This window comes from Heterodontus francisci, chromosome 1, assembly GCF_036365525.1.
Source record: "Heterodontus francisci isolate sHetFra1 chromosome 1, sHetFra1.hap1, whole genome shotgun sequence".
Classification (NCBI taxonomy): Eukaryota; Metazoa; Chordata; class Chondrichthyes; order Heterodontiformes; family Heterodontidae; genus Heterodontus; species Heterodontus francisci.
In genome coordinates, this window is record NC_090371.1 from 197618916 (window position 1) to 197635713 (window position 16798).

Here is a 16798-nt window from a genome sequence, read left to right on the forward strand (position 1 = left end):
AACTATTTGCACTAAGGAGGTTCCAATCAATATTAGGGAAGTTGAAGTCACCCATGACAACAACCCTGTTACTTCTGCACCTTTCAAAAATCTGCCTCCCAATCTGTTCCTCCGTGTCTCTGTTGCTATTGGGGGGTCTATAGAAAACTCCCAATAAAGTGACTGCTCCTTTCCTGTTTCTGACTTCCACCTATACTGACTCAGTAGACAAACCCTCCTCGACGACCTCCCTTTCTGCATCTGTGATACTATCCCTGATTAGCAATGCCACTCCCCCACCTCTTTTGCCTCCCTCCCTATTCCTTTTGAAACATCTAAACCTCAGAACATCCAACATCCATTCCTGCCCCTGTGATATCCAAGTCTCCGTAATGGCCACAACATCGTAGCTCCAAATACTGATCCATGCTCTAAGTTCATCACCCTTATTCCTGACACTTCTTGCATTAAAATAGACACACTTCAACCCATCATACTGGCTGCAACTTTGCCCTGTCAACTGTCTAACCTTCCTCACAGACTCTCTGCACTCGGTATCTGCCTGTTCAACAGCTACCCCATCCACTGATCCGTAGCTCCGGTTCCCATCCCCCTGCCAAACTAGTTTAAACCCTCCCGAAGAGTTCTAGCAAACCTACCGCCCAGGATATTGGTGCCCCTCCAGTTCAGATGCAACCTGTCCTTCCTTTATCTCCTCTTCCTCAGCTGCTTGCCATATACCTGGTGACAAAGGCAGTGCCTTCATGATGGTAAGGTTGTGCAAGATGCAGCAGATCACAACAAATCCTGACACATGCTCTTGTGAGTACTGCATGGCTCCTGCAGCGTGGTCCAGGCAGTGGAAGCACTGCTTAAGCACCCCAATGCTCTGCTGAATGACATTTCGGGTGGCAGCATGGCTTCCATTATGTAAGTGCTGGCCATATGTGCATGGTTGCGCACAAGAGTCATGAGCCATGTGGTCAGTTGATAGCCCTTGTCATCCAATAGCCACCGTCTGGTTTGTCGTGGTGACTCAGATGCAAATGATACAGTAGACTGCTGCAGAATGAAGGCATCATGACTGCTGTTGGGATATTGGGCATTGACCTGCATGATTCTCCGAGTATGGTTGTACACCAGCTGGACATTGAGGGAATGGAACACCTTTCAGTTGTGGCAGTTCTCAGAATTTATATGTGACCCCCGCAAAGCAACATGAGAGCATCAATGGCACCCTGAAATCCTGATGAAGCTGTGTGCTCACTCCACCTGCTGCTTTCTGACCAGAGAGAATTAAACATATTCAGGTCCCTTTCCACATAGAGGGCTGGATTTTGTGCAGTGGCGGGCGCGGAAAATGGTGGCTGTCCCCCATGGGACCCAAGCTGCTGTGATTCTGCGGCGGGCAATCATTCTACATATTCACGCCGCCAGGCACCCCCCCCGCTCCCACCAATCATGTGGCGGGGGCAGCATTGCTGATGCCGTTCACGGCGTCACTGATGCAGAAGCAGGTGCTGGCGCCATTTTTAAAAGGTTGCTAGCCCTGCACACAGTTCAACAAAGTGCAGAGTTGTCCCCTTCCCCCAATTCCCTATACACAAAGTGCAGAGTTCACCCCTTCCCCCCCCCCCCACCACAACATATCAGAGCGCAGTGTTCACCCCTCCCCCCCAATCCATCAGAGTGCAGAGTTCACCCCTCTCCCCCAATCCATCAGAGTGCAGAGTTCACCCCTTTCCCCAACCCATCAGAGTGCAGAGTTCACCCCTTCCCCCAACCCATCAGAGTGCAGAGTTCACCCCCTCCACCCACCCATCCGAGTGCAGTGTTCACCCTCCTCCCCCCACACATCCGAGTGCAGAGTTCACCCCTTCCCCCAACCCATCAGAGTGCAGAGATCACCCCCTCCACCCACCCATCAGAGTGCAGAGTTTACCCCTTCCCCCAATCCATCAGAGTGCAGAGTTCACCCCTCTCCCCCAACCCATCAGAGTGCAGAGTTCACCCCTTCCCCCAACCCATCAGAGTGCAGAGTTCACCCCTTCCCCCAACCCATCAGAGTGCAGAGTTCACCCCCTCCACCCACCCATCCGAGTGCAGTGTTCACCCTCCTCCCCCCACACATCCGAGTGCAGAGTTCACCCCTTCCCCCAACCCATCAGAGTGCAGAGTTCACCCCCTCCACCCACCCATCCGAGTGCAGTGTTCACCCTCCTCCCCCCACACATCCGAGTGCAGAGTTCACCCCTTCCCCCAACCCATCAGAGTGCAGAGATCACCCCCTCCACCCACCCATCAGAGTGCAGAGTTTACCCCTTCCCCCAATCCATCAGAGTGCAGAGTTCACCCCTCTCCCCCAATCCATCAGAGTGCAGAGTTCACCCCTTTCCCCAACCCATCAGAGTGCAGAGTTCACCCCCTCCACCCACCCATCCGAGTGCAGTGTTCACCCTCCTCCCCCCACACATCCGAGTGTAGTGTTCACCCCTCCCCCCCAACCCATCAGAGTGCAGAGTTCACCTCTTCTCCCCCCGACCCGACCCATCGGAGTGCCGATTTCTCCCCCTTCCCCACCTCAGTGGCACCAGCTTTCCCTGCGGGAAAGTGAAGGCGCATGATTGCTGCTGGTTGCACATAGGATCGGGAACTGAAATTAAGATCCTGCGGTTTATATTTTAATTCATGCAAATATGTTATTTAAATATGCTAAATCAGGTCCCGTTGCAGAGTGGCGGAGGGGCCTTCACTGAGCTCCCCGCCGCCGGGAAGATCAGGCCCGACAGTTTTGGCATCTGGTTCCATGGCAGCTGCTGCCGCTCCGATTTTTCTGCTGCCCCCACCCCGCCACAGAACCCGATGTCCGGTTGGGAACAAAATCCAGCCCAGAGCCTCAGTGACCTACCTTATGCAACAGTGGACAGCAAACTGAGAGATGTTGTAAATATCGCTTGCTGCAGCCTGGAAGGAGCCAGAGGTATAAAAGTCCATGGCTACTGTTACCTTCACAACCACTGGTGATGCCATCCTCATCCTGTTCTAAGGCTGCAGTTTGGGCTGCTGCAGGTAGTAGATTTCAGTGACCACTTCCTTAGTAAAGCTGAGACATGGAATGCACTACTCCTCGCTGAGGTTGAGAATGGAGTGTTGCTACCTGGGCGGTTATGGCCTCCTCCCTCTTCTCCTCTTTAAGCAGCTTGTCCTCTGCTGTGTCATCTCTGATCATTGTGCCTGTCATGCTGCAGGTCATGGGATAGAAATGACTGTCGCCATGTCTGGGAGCAAGTGATCTGAGCAGAACCCTTGAAGTCAAAACCAAGGCCTTCACCATGTGCCACCCCATTCCCGGTAGACTTCAGCAACTTTAAATAACAGTACAAACCACCAAACACTTCTCCAAACTCAGCAGCAGCCAATAAAAGTCACTCAGCAACTAACCTGAAAGTAGTTGATGACCCTTTAAATAGCGCTGGTGAGGTGTCCTTCCTGCTGCTGAATGCATGTTAGCTAGAGTGTTTAGGTTGAAAATGGCACCAATGGAATCAAATCAGCATGATGTCACAATCTGCATACTCTGCACTCTGCATACTTCTGGCAAACGCTTGCTGCGTCCAGGCTAATGCTCTTGCAGCAGCAGAGGTGTGCATGCACGGCGCAGAGGCCATTTTGGACCTGAAAAGGCACCCGTAGTACTGAAGATACGGGCACTATGCAACTGAATTTTGGAGCCTATATATTAATTTATCTCATGGCTGTTAGAGGGAACTTGCTATGTGCATATTTGATGTCTAAAGACTAACTGCATTTCAAAAGTAATTTGTTGACTGTGGAGCATTTTTGAATGTCCCGAGGACATGAAAATGCAAGATTTTTTTCTTGTTCAGGAGATAGATTTAAGCCCAAGTTGTGGAAGATCTAGATGAAAAATAAAGTATTAACTTTAAGGGGTAGAGTTTCTGTTCTGGGCAAAATTGGAACAATGCAAGGAGTAGGCTACAGTTCAAGTTTCTGCTAAAACTCATTTGCATAATCACACATATAAAATCTTCCTGAACCCGAGTAATCATGCACTGTAATCATTTTTCTTTTTTTGTTTCCATTAACAAGTATTCTTTGATGTATTTAAGAGTGGAACCTGGTGCAGTTTTATTAATGCAGAAGAAAATGTGTTTATCACCAAAAATAAGCATTTTTAGTAAGTCCTTCAGGGTGGGAGTAACCTGATTTAAAATCACAGAAAATGACTTAAAATATTATATTGAACCATTTAATAGTTTCATTGATGTACACTAGTCAGTATCTTAATAAATTAGATATTTTTTGATAGGAAAAAGCTTTTAAAATTTGCCTGTGCACCTGAATAAAAAATGAGCACAATTTGAAGAGCCTTCTGTACCAGTGCAGTCAGCAGAATCTTGCATTGTTGACCTGGTGATGGCCAGTTTTGGCAGTGTGGCTTAATTCAGGCCAATTGAATCTTGAGCCAGTGTAAAAAATAGTAGAAAAGTGTACTGGGCCTAACTTATTTTTAAAATTCCCTGATCATTTGTGCTGATTCAGTCAATTCTGCCTAGATTGCACTGATGTTGCTGGCATAAATGAGCAGAAATTCTGCTCCCAAGTATTTATACATTTACACAGAGAAATTAATGAATTTCCAGGTATCAAATTAGCTTTGCTTAATTTAGAAATGAAGAGTTTACATGGAGATGAAGTTGAATTCCAAGCTTCATTGCAAACACTTTTCATAAAATTACCCCTATTATATGAATGAAAAGAACTGTGCTCACATAGAGAATGAAGTTTCAGGTGCCTAATCAGATTGTCTTAATCCACAATAAGGTAATATTTATCACATCTTATCTGAAGGTAAGAATATAATAGGAGAAAGTTAATTTTGTAGGGACAAAAAATTGGGGAAATAAGAGAACAGACTCAAGTATTGGGTCTAAACAAGTTGATGGTGTGCACGCCTACTTCTATGTACTGCATTTAATGCAATACCGAAATGGATATGTGCATATGTACTCAAAATATCCCATCTGCCCTCTTCACAGAGCAAGGAGAACCAACTGATCAGCAGTATGCACCTGAAGGGCATCAGTCACCAGGGCGCCAACTTGAAGCAAGCATCAGGACAGATACAGACACTTTGCAACAATTGTATAGTGATGTGGATAAGGAAGCACACAGTGAAGGACAGGGCACTGATGTTGGAGGTGGGGTTTGATAAGTGGTTTGTAAGTGCAAGGCTGATTTGTGTGTTGCGTACCCCCGCTGAGTTGTCTTCAGTTACTGACATTGAAAGATTTACTTACGAACATAAGACGTTAGAACATATGGACCACATTGAGTAGTCAGTTGCTTCCATATGTGCCATACAGCTAGCTTTAGAAAGCGCTATGAATAGATAAAACCGAACAGTCACACCTCCTTCATCTTGCTTGATACCTATTTATAGACAACAATGGCAGAAGGAGTCAGAGATATTTTAATTGCTAACTGTTCAGAGAGATTAGTCAGCATGATGAGGACATGCCCTTCAGCATTAGCATGTGTAGAGAAGCACTTGAGCAGTTAGGTGCCACAAATGTCTCTAGTAGTTCTGTGCCATAATTGTAGCACTGCACAAGTGAACGTGGGCTTTGTCTCTTAAAGCTATGAGCCCCGAGAGACTTGAACAAAGGGAAAGTCCTGACACTGGTTTGAATATATTAAGGGAGGTCACAGATACAGGAAAGTGGGCTTTTCAAAGCCTATGCAGATGGCTGGGCATTATTACTTCCTTATTTAGCGAAGCTCTTAGAATTAAGGCAACATTGTGAGGGACATATAGGGCAGAATTTTCCGAGATTCCACACCACTGAAAGGGGCCTCACACACACTGAATGACTTATTGGTAAAACACGATGCTTTGCCCACTTGTGCTTTTTCCATGATTTTTTGTCCATTGACCTAACCAGGATGAAAATCACAAACAATGCACCTGTGATTTTTTAATAAGCTGGTCCCTGTGTGAGAGGATCAGCCAGTGGTTTGGAGGCTTGCAAAGCTCCTTAATGGCCAAAAATCCCTTAATGGTCACTTAAGAGCCTCGTCCTGCCTCCGGCTCAATTTAATAGTTGGTGGAGGGGCGCAATGCAGCAGGGAGATACTGCCAGGAAAAACCATACCTTCAGTTTCAGTTTATAACATTAATAACATGTTACATGTGCTGTGGATAAAGGGGAACTGGTGGATGTATTGTACTTAGATTTCCAGAAGGCATTTGATAAGGTGTCACATCAAAGGTTATTGCAGAAAATAAAAGCTCATGGAGTCGGGGGTAACATATTGGCATGGATAGAAGATTGTGTGCTAACAGGAAACAGAGAGTAGGCATAAATGGATCATTTTCTGGTTGGCAAGATGTAACAAGTGGTGTGCCACAGGGATCAATGCTGGGGCCTCAATCTTTTACAATATATATATAAATGACTTAAATGAAGGGACCGAAGGTATGATTGCTAAATTTGCTGATGACACAAAGATAGGAAGTAAAGTAAGTTGTGAAGAGGACATAAGGAGGTTCCAAAGGGATATAGATAGGTTAAGTGAGTGGGCAAAGACCTGGCAAATGGAGTATAATGTGGGAAAGTGGGAAAGGAGACATTTTTTTCTCAGAGGGTCGTGAGTCTTTGGAATTCTCTTCCTCAAAAGGCGGTGGAAGCAAAGTCTTTGAATATTTTTAAGGCAGAGGTAGATAGATTCTTGATAAGCAAGGGGGTGAAAGGTTATTGGGGATAGATGGAAATATGGAGTTATCAGTTCAACCATGAACTTATTGAATGGCGGAGCAGGCATGAGGGGCCGAGTGGCCTACTCCTGCTCCTAATTTGTATGCTCGTATAAATTTTGTCTCTAATGATGTGCCTTATAATTATTTTTTCAAGGTTACTGTTTCCTCCCTGTTCTCTACTGCACATAAACCAACTACAGTGAAACAGAAAACAGACTATGTGAGCACAATGAAATGGTCCTATTTTAAACTAAGATTTCAACAAGTTTCCTGCCCTTACTGGGCAGATGCATTAGAATTGAGCAATCTCTGAAACTGCACTCAATTCAGGCAGCTACCAGGGACCTAAAAAAAAGGCTTCAACCAATTTAGCAGTGGCTCAAACTCCTGTGCAGTTCAGGTGCAGGGCCACTGCTAAATTAATAAACATTGAGGCCATTTTAGGCCCAGAAAACAGCAGCAACCATGTTAAATTTGGACCCCATAATGTTTAAAGAACTGCTAAGGAAGAAAGTCTTCTGTGTGTGAGAGATTGCGTTCATCACCAAGTAATCTCTCTGTTCCCTGAGGGCAGTAAATATCTGCTGCCCAATCTAGGTCTGCCCTTTCTGACCAGCAGGGTGCTGCTCCATAATCTATCATTTCTAGAATACAGACACTTCTGTTTCACAACCACAGGCATAGGTGCTCATTCCCATTAGGTGGATTACACTCTCCCTAGTATTTGGGACAGGGTCAGTAGCAGGGCTGGAAATCTGGCCTCACTGCTCTCTTCCACCAGTTCAAATGGTTGTGCAGGATTTCTGTCTTCCTTTATCTGTACAGCAACATGTTAATGTATATTTATTAATAAGCATTCACCTGCAGAAGTGAAAGGATGTAGAAGTTACCCTTTTGAGCTAATTTGCTTACAAAACCTGTCAGTATAACCTAGTTAAGATTCAAAGTCCAGAGATATAACCAAAAATTAAATTAACGTTATTTTTTGGACTGAGGCGCTGGAGACAAAATCCAGGTCTTTAAGAGGCTGCGAGGATATACATCTAAATAGGCTATTGAACTTAGACAACGCACCCAGAATTTGAGGACAATAGTTTAAAATTTGGAAGCTTTAATTACAATGAAAATTACAAAAGGTATAACAAATTCCCGAAGAAAGTAGCAGAATGAATATAGGGTTTGTGAAAGGATTTAAGATTATATAAGGACGATCAAATACTCCATGGACCTACTGATTCTTTTGCTGCTGTAGGATGAGAGAGAAGGTAAATGCTGTGTATAGGAGTGAATCAAGCAAGGATTGCAGGATGGAGATGGAGGACGAATGTTTTGCTCTTTAGAAAGTATAGAGAAGATTTACCTGGTCCTGCACCTGAGTTAATTGACCACCTGGGCACAGCGAACTCAGGAAAATTAGGTGGGTTGAAGTACATACCTGTAAGAGAACTGCCTGATTTTCCTTCCACTGATTTTATCTGAGTTGCATTCACTATTCCATTATAGCAAAACACCTTAGATTTGGGACTTAGCAGTGTTAAGATAAGAGGTGCAAACCCACCTTATATCACTCTGTGTTTGTGTGAATTAGTGCCATAATTGTCAGTTGCTCACATTTAATGCGTATGGTTGACATGTTCTGTCCCTTTTCTTCTTCTGGTAGAATCCAAATGTCTGTTTATTCTGGTATAGTTTAGATGGACCAATGAAATATTGCAGCTTATGTTGCTTCTGCATGATATTTCAGCACAGGCAGAGGTTATAGCCAGTCGTGCTTTGTTAGGCAAGTTCACCCAACTGTTACCAGAACACAGGGCGGCACAGTGGCGCAGTGGTTAGCACTGCAGCCTCACAGTTCCAGGGACCCGGGTTCGATTCCGGGTACTGCCTGTGTGGAGTTTGCAAGTTCTCCCTGTGTCTGCGTGGGTTTTCGCCGGGTGCTCCGGTTTCCTCCCACAAGCCAAAAGACTTGCAGGTTGATAGGTAAATTGGCCATTATAAATTGTCACTAGTATAGGTAGGTGGTAGAGAAATATAGAGACAGGTGGGGATGTTTGGTAGGAATATGGGATTAGTATAAATGGGTGGTTGATGTTCGGCACAGACTCGGTGGGCCGAAGGGCCTGTTTCAGTGCTGTATCTCTAATCTAATCTAAAAAAAAAACAGTGCTGGGAGTCAGGATACAATGTGCTCACAAATTATGCTCTAGGAAGGGTAACAAGTAAAACTAGTAGCTGGAAAGCAGAGCTTCTCATTAAAATCCCAACTAATTAAAATACTCCTCCTGTTCTTCTATCTGACCGCAGCATGCTAATCAATAAGATACGAAGAGATTGAACCAGGTACATAACACAAAACAAAGACTGCATCCATTAGAGAACAGCTTGCACCTCCTGCATCAGGCAATACCATCTTAATTTTTAGGATAAACTTTAAATTGTCCTGCAAGATATTTACTGACAATCACTGAAGTATTTACTGATCTCCACCACTGTTGAAGGCTGTGTAGTTCAATTTTATAAAACACTGAGTTCTATCTCTACATGGTGCAGTCCTGATTCTGTAGTCAGATGTCATCTGCCTGAGTTGTAATCCTGTTGGTCCTTTACCCTGAATAGAGCAGACTTTTCACACTAATCTGAGCACAGCATCCTTCCTTTCAGGCTTGTCTGAGAGGGCAAACTGATTTGAAGCACAATTGCTGATTTCAAACAAATAGTGCACCCTTTAAGTGGTAATCACTGGTTTTTTATATGCTGATATTAGCTTCACAACTTACTGCAACTGCTGGGAATTCGTGAGGAATTTTTCATTTCCAATCTGGTCTGCTCTCAAATCAAGTTGAAAAGTGTTCAAGTTCACTGCACCACCAAGTATTTGGTGCAGCCACTCTTTGCCATATATCTCTTCAGGTTAAGGAATTAACTATGTAAGGCAGGCAGTTTATAGACTTCTTGTCTTAATTCTGGTTTCCTGATAACTTAATAATTAAGACAGTCACATTCCTGACCTAAATTTAATATGATGTTAAACTGCTGAAAATATTAGAAGCAACAGGTATAAAAGGGATGATGTACATCTGACAGCGCTTAATGATGATAACCTTTACTAGCTAGTTATAAAAACAAGAAATGCTGTAACCTCTCAGCAGGTCTGTTAGCATCTGTGGAAAGAGAAGCAGAGTTAACGTTTCAGGTCAGTGACCCTTCTTCGGAACTGGCAAATATTAGAAATGTCAAAGGTTATAAGCAAGTGAGGCGGGGGTGGGGCAAGAGATAACAAAGGAGAAGGTACAGATTGGACAAGGCCACATAGCTGACCAAAAGGTCATGGAGCAAAGGCAAACAATATGTTAATGGTGTGTTGAAAGACAAAGCATTAGTACAGATAGGGTGTTAACGGACTGAAGATTGAACAGCAGCAAGTACAAACATGAAAAAAAAACAGTGGGTAAGCAAACTGAACAAACTAAGACAAAATGAAATAAACATTAAAAAAAAATTGTAAAAAATGTAAAAAAGGAAAAAAGAAAAGATAAATAAAAATATAAGTAAAATGGGGGGCCCGTCATGCTCTGAAATTATTGAACTCAATGTTCAGTTCGGCAGGCTGTAGTGTACCTAATCGGTAAATGGGATGCTGTTCCTCGAGCTTGCGTTGATGTTCACTGGAACACTGCAGCAAGCCCAGGATAGAGATGTGAGCATGAGAGCAGGGGGGAGTGGACAGAACTTAACTTTCTGTGGTGAGTTTAGTTTGTACCTACTGCAAAAAATATGACAACTTAATGCCATTCAACCAGACAGTGAGATGCCATTTTCAGGAAGCCAGCAGCAGAGAGGCACAACCCAGACAACAGCTTTTGGATTGCCATGTTTAACTGTATATCTGCCCTCACCTGAGCATGTAGCACTGTAGCATTTGTGCATAAATAATAGTGAGCACTGTTAGTCTCGCCATTATTTTGACAGCAAATTATGGGCCAATATTGTTCAGCATGCGTTATGTAGAATAAAACCTCAATGCATCTACTATGGCATACCCAAGGTCATGTTGTATTACTGCCCAATTTTGTTAGCTGCTATGCTTCTGAATTTCTTCCTCCTGTAAGGTTTTTGATCTTGTGCATGTATATAATAAGCAACAAAAATGTTTAAAGTAGCAGCATATTTAGGTGTTCAGCTATGATTTATGATCTTGGTTGAATCCCATTGTATTATTGCTGTGTAACATGCTACTAGGTATCAGTTGGATAATGTTAACTCTTACACAATAGTCACTAATGTGAATAATTCATATTATACCATTATCTAATAAGCAATGAGTTTAGGCTATTTAAAAAATCATTTGCTATTTTCTCCTCTGTTCCTTAGGATTTGACACCAGCATTCTACCCATTTGCAAGGACTCACTTGGTTGGATGTTTAACAGACTAGACACAAACTATGACCTGCTGCTTGATCAGTCAGAGCTGGGAAGCATTTATTTTGACAACCATGACCAGTGCATGAAGCCATTTTTCAACTCATGTGACACATATAGAGATGGTCGCATTTCCAACAATGAGTGGTGCTACTGCTTTCAGAGAAATCAAGGTGAGAGATCATAATGTTCATAGTATATTGGTGGCAACTTTGGAAGGCTCTGCTCCCAGTGTGAAGCCTTGCTAGATCGAGTTACAGGTTGGAGATGGACCTACAACATTCTTGCCTAGTGAGGCTTCACTGAGAGCAGAGCCTCACAAGGTTACTCTTATTGTCTTATTTCTAAGTTTATTGAAATTTAATCATTCACTAATGCTGGAACTTTAAATTCAAATACGAATCATAAAAATAGTAAAATCTGCTTGACCCCAGTGGTATTTTTCAATTTCAAAATGTAAATTAAGGTCTGATTTTCTTTCTTCTGTTTTAAGGTATGTAGCTGCTATAAATACTTTGTTTACATCAGTTTTTTAATTGGCTGCTATTGTGAATAATAAATATCCATGAAATTAAAATCCCAGTGCATATTTACCGTTACCAATTAAAATTAATTCAAAATAACAAACATTGCATGACTGAAATTAAATTCAATTATTTTATAGTGCTTTTTGCAATCCCAGCATTTTCTAGGGAATCTTTTGTTTCTCACAAAACCTCAAATGATGAGATTAGCCTTAAAAGGATGCACGAGATGCCTGTACATGAATTGGGCCTATTTTTACCTACATACACCCTGATGAAGGTTCCTAAGACCTGAAATATCAACTGATTATCCCATTATTCTCCACAGATGCTGCCTAATCTGCTGATTATTTCCAACTCTTTCTGTTTTTGTTTTCAAATAATTCTCTGTTATTAAGTCATCACTCTGTACTACATAGGATTCCAATACATCTGACGTCACTTCAGAAGATGGATACTATCTATCACTCCTGCCATTTTGTGTACAAACTTAGCAAGTTATTGCATGAATACAACTGTTACAGAAACAAGCTGTATTTGAAAAATGTTGAACAGTCTATTCAGTACTAAAAGGACGGAAGTTTCAACTTTGGCGAGGGTGTAAAATGGGTGGCAGCAGATTATTCACCCATTATACACCCTCCCCAACTTTCCTTTCCATTGACTTCTCAGAGAAATAATCAGTTTTGTTCCTCAACAAAAATAAGAGTACAATTATCATCCAAATTACATAAATGTAAATTTATGGAACCTAATTCATCCCCATTCCTCTTGGCGAGACTAAACAAAATGAGTCATTGTTGGTAGTTCTGAAATATTCATATCCAGGATTCCACTTTGATATAAAAGCATTTTCTTCTGATAAGATTATAGGGTGAATTAATTATTTACAAAACAATCTAAAAATATAATATGGTACAGTCTGGCTACTTCAATTGAATAGTTAATAGGACATGTTCTTGTGGTACAACAACCTTTCATAAATGCATTACTTTGTCCCCCTAATTGAGGTACTGTAGCTGTAAACCAGATGTGCAGGCTTATCATACGTAGACATTTACTTCTTCCTTCCAAAAGTCTATGCGGCTGATGAGGTTTTTCCTGGGGTCAAGTCAATTTGCATATTGATTGATAGACTCCCATTGGAGAACATCAGACAGTAGCCAGGAATGCAAAGTGTAATATACTCAGGTGGCACTAGAAGAGAAAATGAACACCAAGCATGGCCAGTTCAAGGAAGTGTTTACTTATGTCATTAAGTCATCACATCATTACATCACGTCATTACATCATGTCATTACAACATGACATTACACCATGTCATTACATCATTAACATGGTATACAAATACATTCAACTGCTTCCCCTTTCAAAAGAAAAGTATTTTCATTGTTGTTTCTCTTCAATGAACTATATTTAAAAATCAAGTTTAATAACTGGTTTAAGATGTCTTTCTGATCTCCTTACAGGTTTTGGTATAGAGTCAGGTTGTGGACTGCTTGGTTTTGGTTTTATTCTTAAAGACCTCTGTTCATTTCTCCATGTCTCACGGCCCTATCCTTTTCAGTTGCTAGTAACAGCCTCCCATTTTTTAACTTCCATGAGAAATGAGTAAAATGACTCGGGAAAACGTACATGAGGTTTCCCGTTGCCTTTCTCTTGTGTGCTTTAAAGGAAACACAAGTCCTCTTCCTGAAGGATCCCCCAGCTGTAAGCAGCCGTTGTCCCTCAAAGTTCTAGCTCTTCCGCCATCACCACCGAAATTTTGCTGGTTCTGCCATTGGCCATGGCTCATAATCCTGGGCATGGGACCCTGACCTGGGCCTGGGGCGACTCGCTAAAGGGCAGGGGTGACCACCCCCAAAGTCTCACATGACTCTGCTACCCTGAACTATTTCTACAAATCAAGTTTAATAACTGGTTTACAAAGTCTTTCGGATCTCCTAACAGGTTTTCGTGTCGAGGCAGGTTTTGTACTGTTTGGTTTTGGGTCAGTATTTAAAGAATATCTTGTCTCTTTCTCAAAAAATCTACATGAGCTCTCTGAAATGGTCGACTTGACCATGACCATGATTGCAAAGGGGTTTTAGGTGACTTATTTCTATAGTTTTGGCAGATAGTACATTTACTAACCAATTATTCTCGATCACTGTCTAGACCAGGCCAATAAACAAAACCTCTAGCTATGGATTTCATATTGACTATTCCTGTGTGTTCAGTATGGAGTTCTGCCAGAATCCTATCTCTCAGAAAACTAGGTACTACTACTGTATGATCCCACTTAATGCAGCCCTGTTCACATGACAACTCATTGTGACAAACATGAAATGGTATCAGTTCCTCGTCTGTCCATCCATTCAATGTCTGTTCATAGATTCTTTGAGTTTCAGCTGCAATTTCAGTTGCAGTGATTGGAAAGTCATCATCTTCTACTCCTATTCTGAAGATTGCACCTTCACAGCTTGTTTCTGAGTTTTCATGCAGCAAACGCGACAATGTGTGAGCAATATCATTCTCTTTCCAACTGCGATATTCGATGTTGTAGTTGTACAGTGAGAGAAATTAAGCCCACTGCTGAAGCTTTTATGCTGCTATCGTTAGTATTGCAGATTTTGGTCCCAGAATTGTTATTAGGGATTTATGATCTGTTACTGGCATGAAGTTTCTACCAAATAAAAACTGGTGAAACGTTTTGATTGCTAAGTTGATTCCAAGTGTTTCCTTTTCTATTTGCACATAGCTGTGTTCACTCTTGGTCAGGGTACAGGACACAAATGCAATGAGTTTCTCTTGACCATCATCCATGACATGACTGATTACTGCTCCAACACCATAGTTTGAAGTGTCAGATGCTAGCTTCCGGTCACGATTTGTGTTGTAATGAATGAATAGTGCAACACTGGTCAAGCTTCTCTTACATGCATCATAAGCATCTAGTTGTGCTTTCGACTATACCCATTTCACTCTAACTTGGGCACTACTACAATTGGGGTTGTCCAATCACTGTGATCAGTTTTCACTAGCACACCATTTCTCTCTAGCTTCTTCAACAAGGCTCTTGAGAACATAAGGAATCAGCCTAGCCTTACAATATACTGGTTTAGCATCAGGCTAATGCGAATGTGCACCCTCACACCGATTATGCCTTCATAGTTGTCCTCGAAAATGTTGCTGTAACTATTCAATAGCTGATCAAGCTTCTTGGTCGTCTCAACTTGGAAAACATGCTTCCAGTCTAACTTCAGCTTGCGAAGCCAGTCTTTGCCCATTAACGTTGGTATGTTGACATATCTCGCTACAACAATGTATATGACGATAATACAACAATTGAGGGACTTTCCCTTATATTGGGCTTTGCACTCCATTTGTCTGCACCATTACGTCATTAGCATACTATACAAGTACATTACATTGAGGAAGGCAGGAATTCATGGCTGGAGGCATACTTTAACAGATTGAAAGAGCAAGAGCAGTCAAAGGTGCCAGGTGGATAAGGTGGCCAGTCAAAAGTGAGGAATAAGAAGGTTTGCCAATTTTGCAGGGACCAAACTGGAGGCATTGCTGGCAGAATTAAGAAGAAAGGAAAGTTTACCTGGAAGAAGTGGGAACAGGCAGCTTGGTTGGTGGTGGCAGCAAAGTGGACAGTGGTTGTACTGGCTGTTAGTGCCACCTCCTGCAAGAAATTTAATCACCTGACAGAAGGGTCTCAAAGTAAGTCTAACACCTGCATTTTCCAGGAGGCATCTGGGCACTATTGCCTGCATATAGCTGTAATATTAGCACAGAACAACTGAAAGCTGCAAATGAGTCTTCACCATTCCCAAGCATAGATTGGCATTTTGCTTAACTCGGCAACATTTGTGCTATCATTCTCATTGGAATGACCACAAGTTATGAGTGTATAGCGGATGCTGTTGGTTACTGATTGAAACATCCAAATGATTCTTGTAACCACAATCTCAGCATGTCCATGACTATTGATATCAACTCCATTGCACAATTATTTTTCCTCTAATAATAATTGCCTACCCCTGTGAGAAGAGGTGTACTTTCAGTGCATAAGAATGGAAGGCGGGGGAAGCAGGCTTTCATGAGATCTTGATTCCCCACCATGAAGAGGAAGTAATTCAGGTCCTGTGGAAACCTATCATGGAGGTATTGATGATGGAGAAGTGGAGTCAACCATGAAACCAGGGATTAGATGTCCTATTCTAAATTAATAGACATGGTCATCAGAAAGTCCAAAGCCAAGAAATCCTCAACAAAATTCGAGAATGAATCATTATTGAGTGACTGCTTATACCCCTTCTACACATGCAGTATATTAAGTTCAGTGTCATGTTGTAATGCCATAGATCCCTTGAGCTCTCAAGAAAATGCAGAGAATGAAGTTAAAGCACTATCAAATCCTTGACATCCTTCTGCAGCAGCCAACAGATCAAAGCACTCAAGGGCTCCCAGATAGCTCCGGTCAAGGAATTTCACAGTGTAATTCACAGAGCACTTGATATCACGATGAGGGCATTCTGGAAGAGGAGGTGGTTTTGGCTGAGGTTCAGAGGGTCAGATGCTTTCATCTGTGGCTGAGGAGTCAGGGAACCCTGATTTCAGTAGCTCTACTTTTAAAAAGAGGATGCTGGTTGCAGAAGCTCTGTGCTCAGCCTCCAATAATGGATGATAAGAACGTAAGAACATAAGAAATAGGAGCAGAGGTAGACCACTTGGTGCCTCGAGCCTGCTCCGCCATTCAATAAGATCATGGCTGATCTGATTGTGGCCTCACCTCTACTTTCCTGCCATCCCCTGAAAACTGTAACTTCCTTGTAGATTCAAAAATCTGTCTAACTCAGCCTTGAATATATTCAATGACCCAGCCTCCACTGCTTTCTGGGGTAGAGAATTCCAAAGATTAACAACTCTCTGAGAGAAGAAATTCCTCCTCATCCCTGTCTTAAATGGGAGACCACTTATTTTGAAACTGTGCCTCCTCGTTCTAGATTCCCCCACGAGGGGAAACATCCTCTCAGCATCCATCCTGTCAAGCCCCCTCAGAATCTGATGTTTCAATAAGATCACCTCTCATTCTTCTAAACT

At 42.5% G+C, this 16798-nt stretch overlaps 1 protein-coding gene across 4 annotated transcripts in view; it reads left to right on the plus strand.

The window, feature by feature from the left end:
* The window catches only part of spock3 (SPARC (osteonectin), cwcv and kazal like domains proteoglycan 3), a 687897-nt gene that overhangs the window by 643578 nt on the left and 27521 nt on the right, over positions 1-16798 (plus strand). For 2 of the 4 annotated variants that reach the window (XM_068039972.1, XM_068039980.1), the window contains exons 8-9: positions 5040-5201; positions 11132-11353. In XM_068039972.1, the coding sequence (XP_067896073.1) occupies positions 5040-5201; positions 11132-11353 (384 nt within the window). The remainder of the gene's footprint in view (positions 1-5039; positions 5202-11131; positions 11354-16798) is intronic. The other 2 variants (XM_068039987.1, XM_068039993.1) reach the window with 1 other exon arrangement.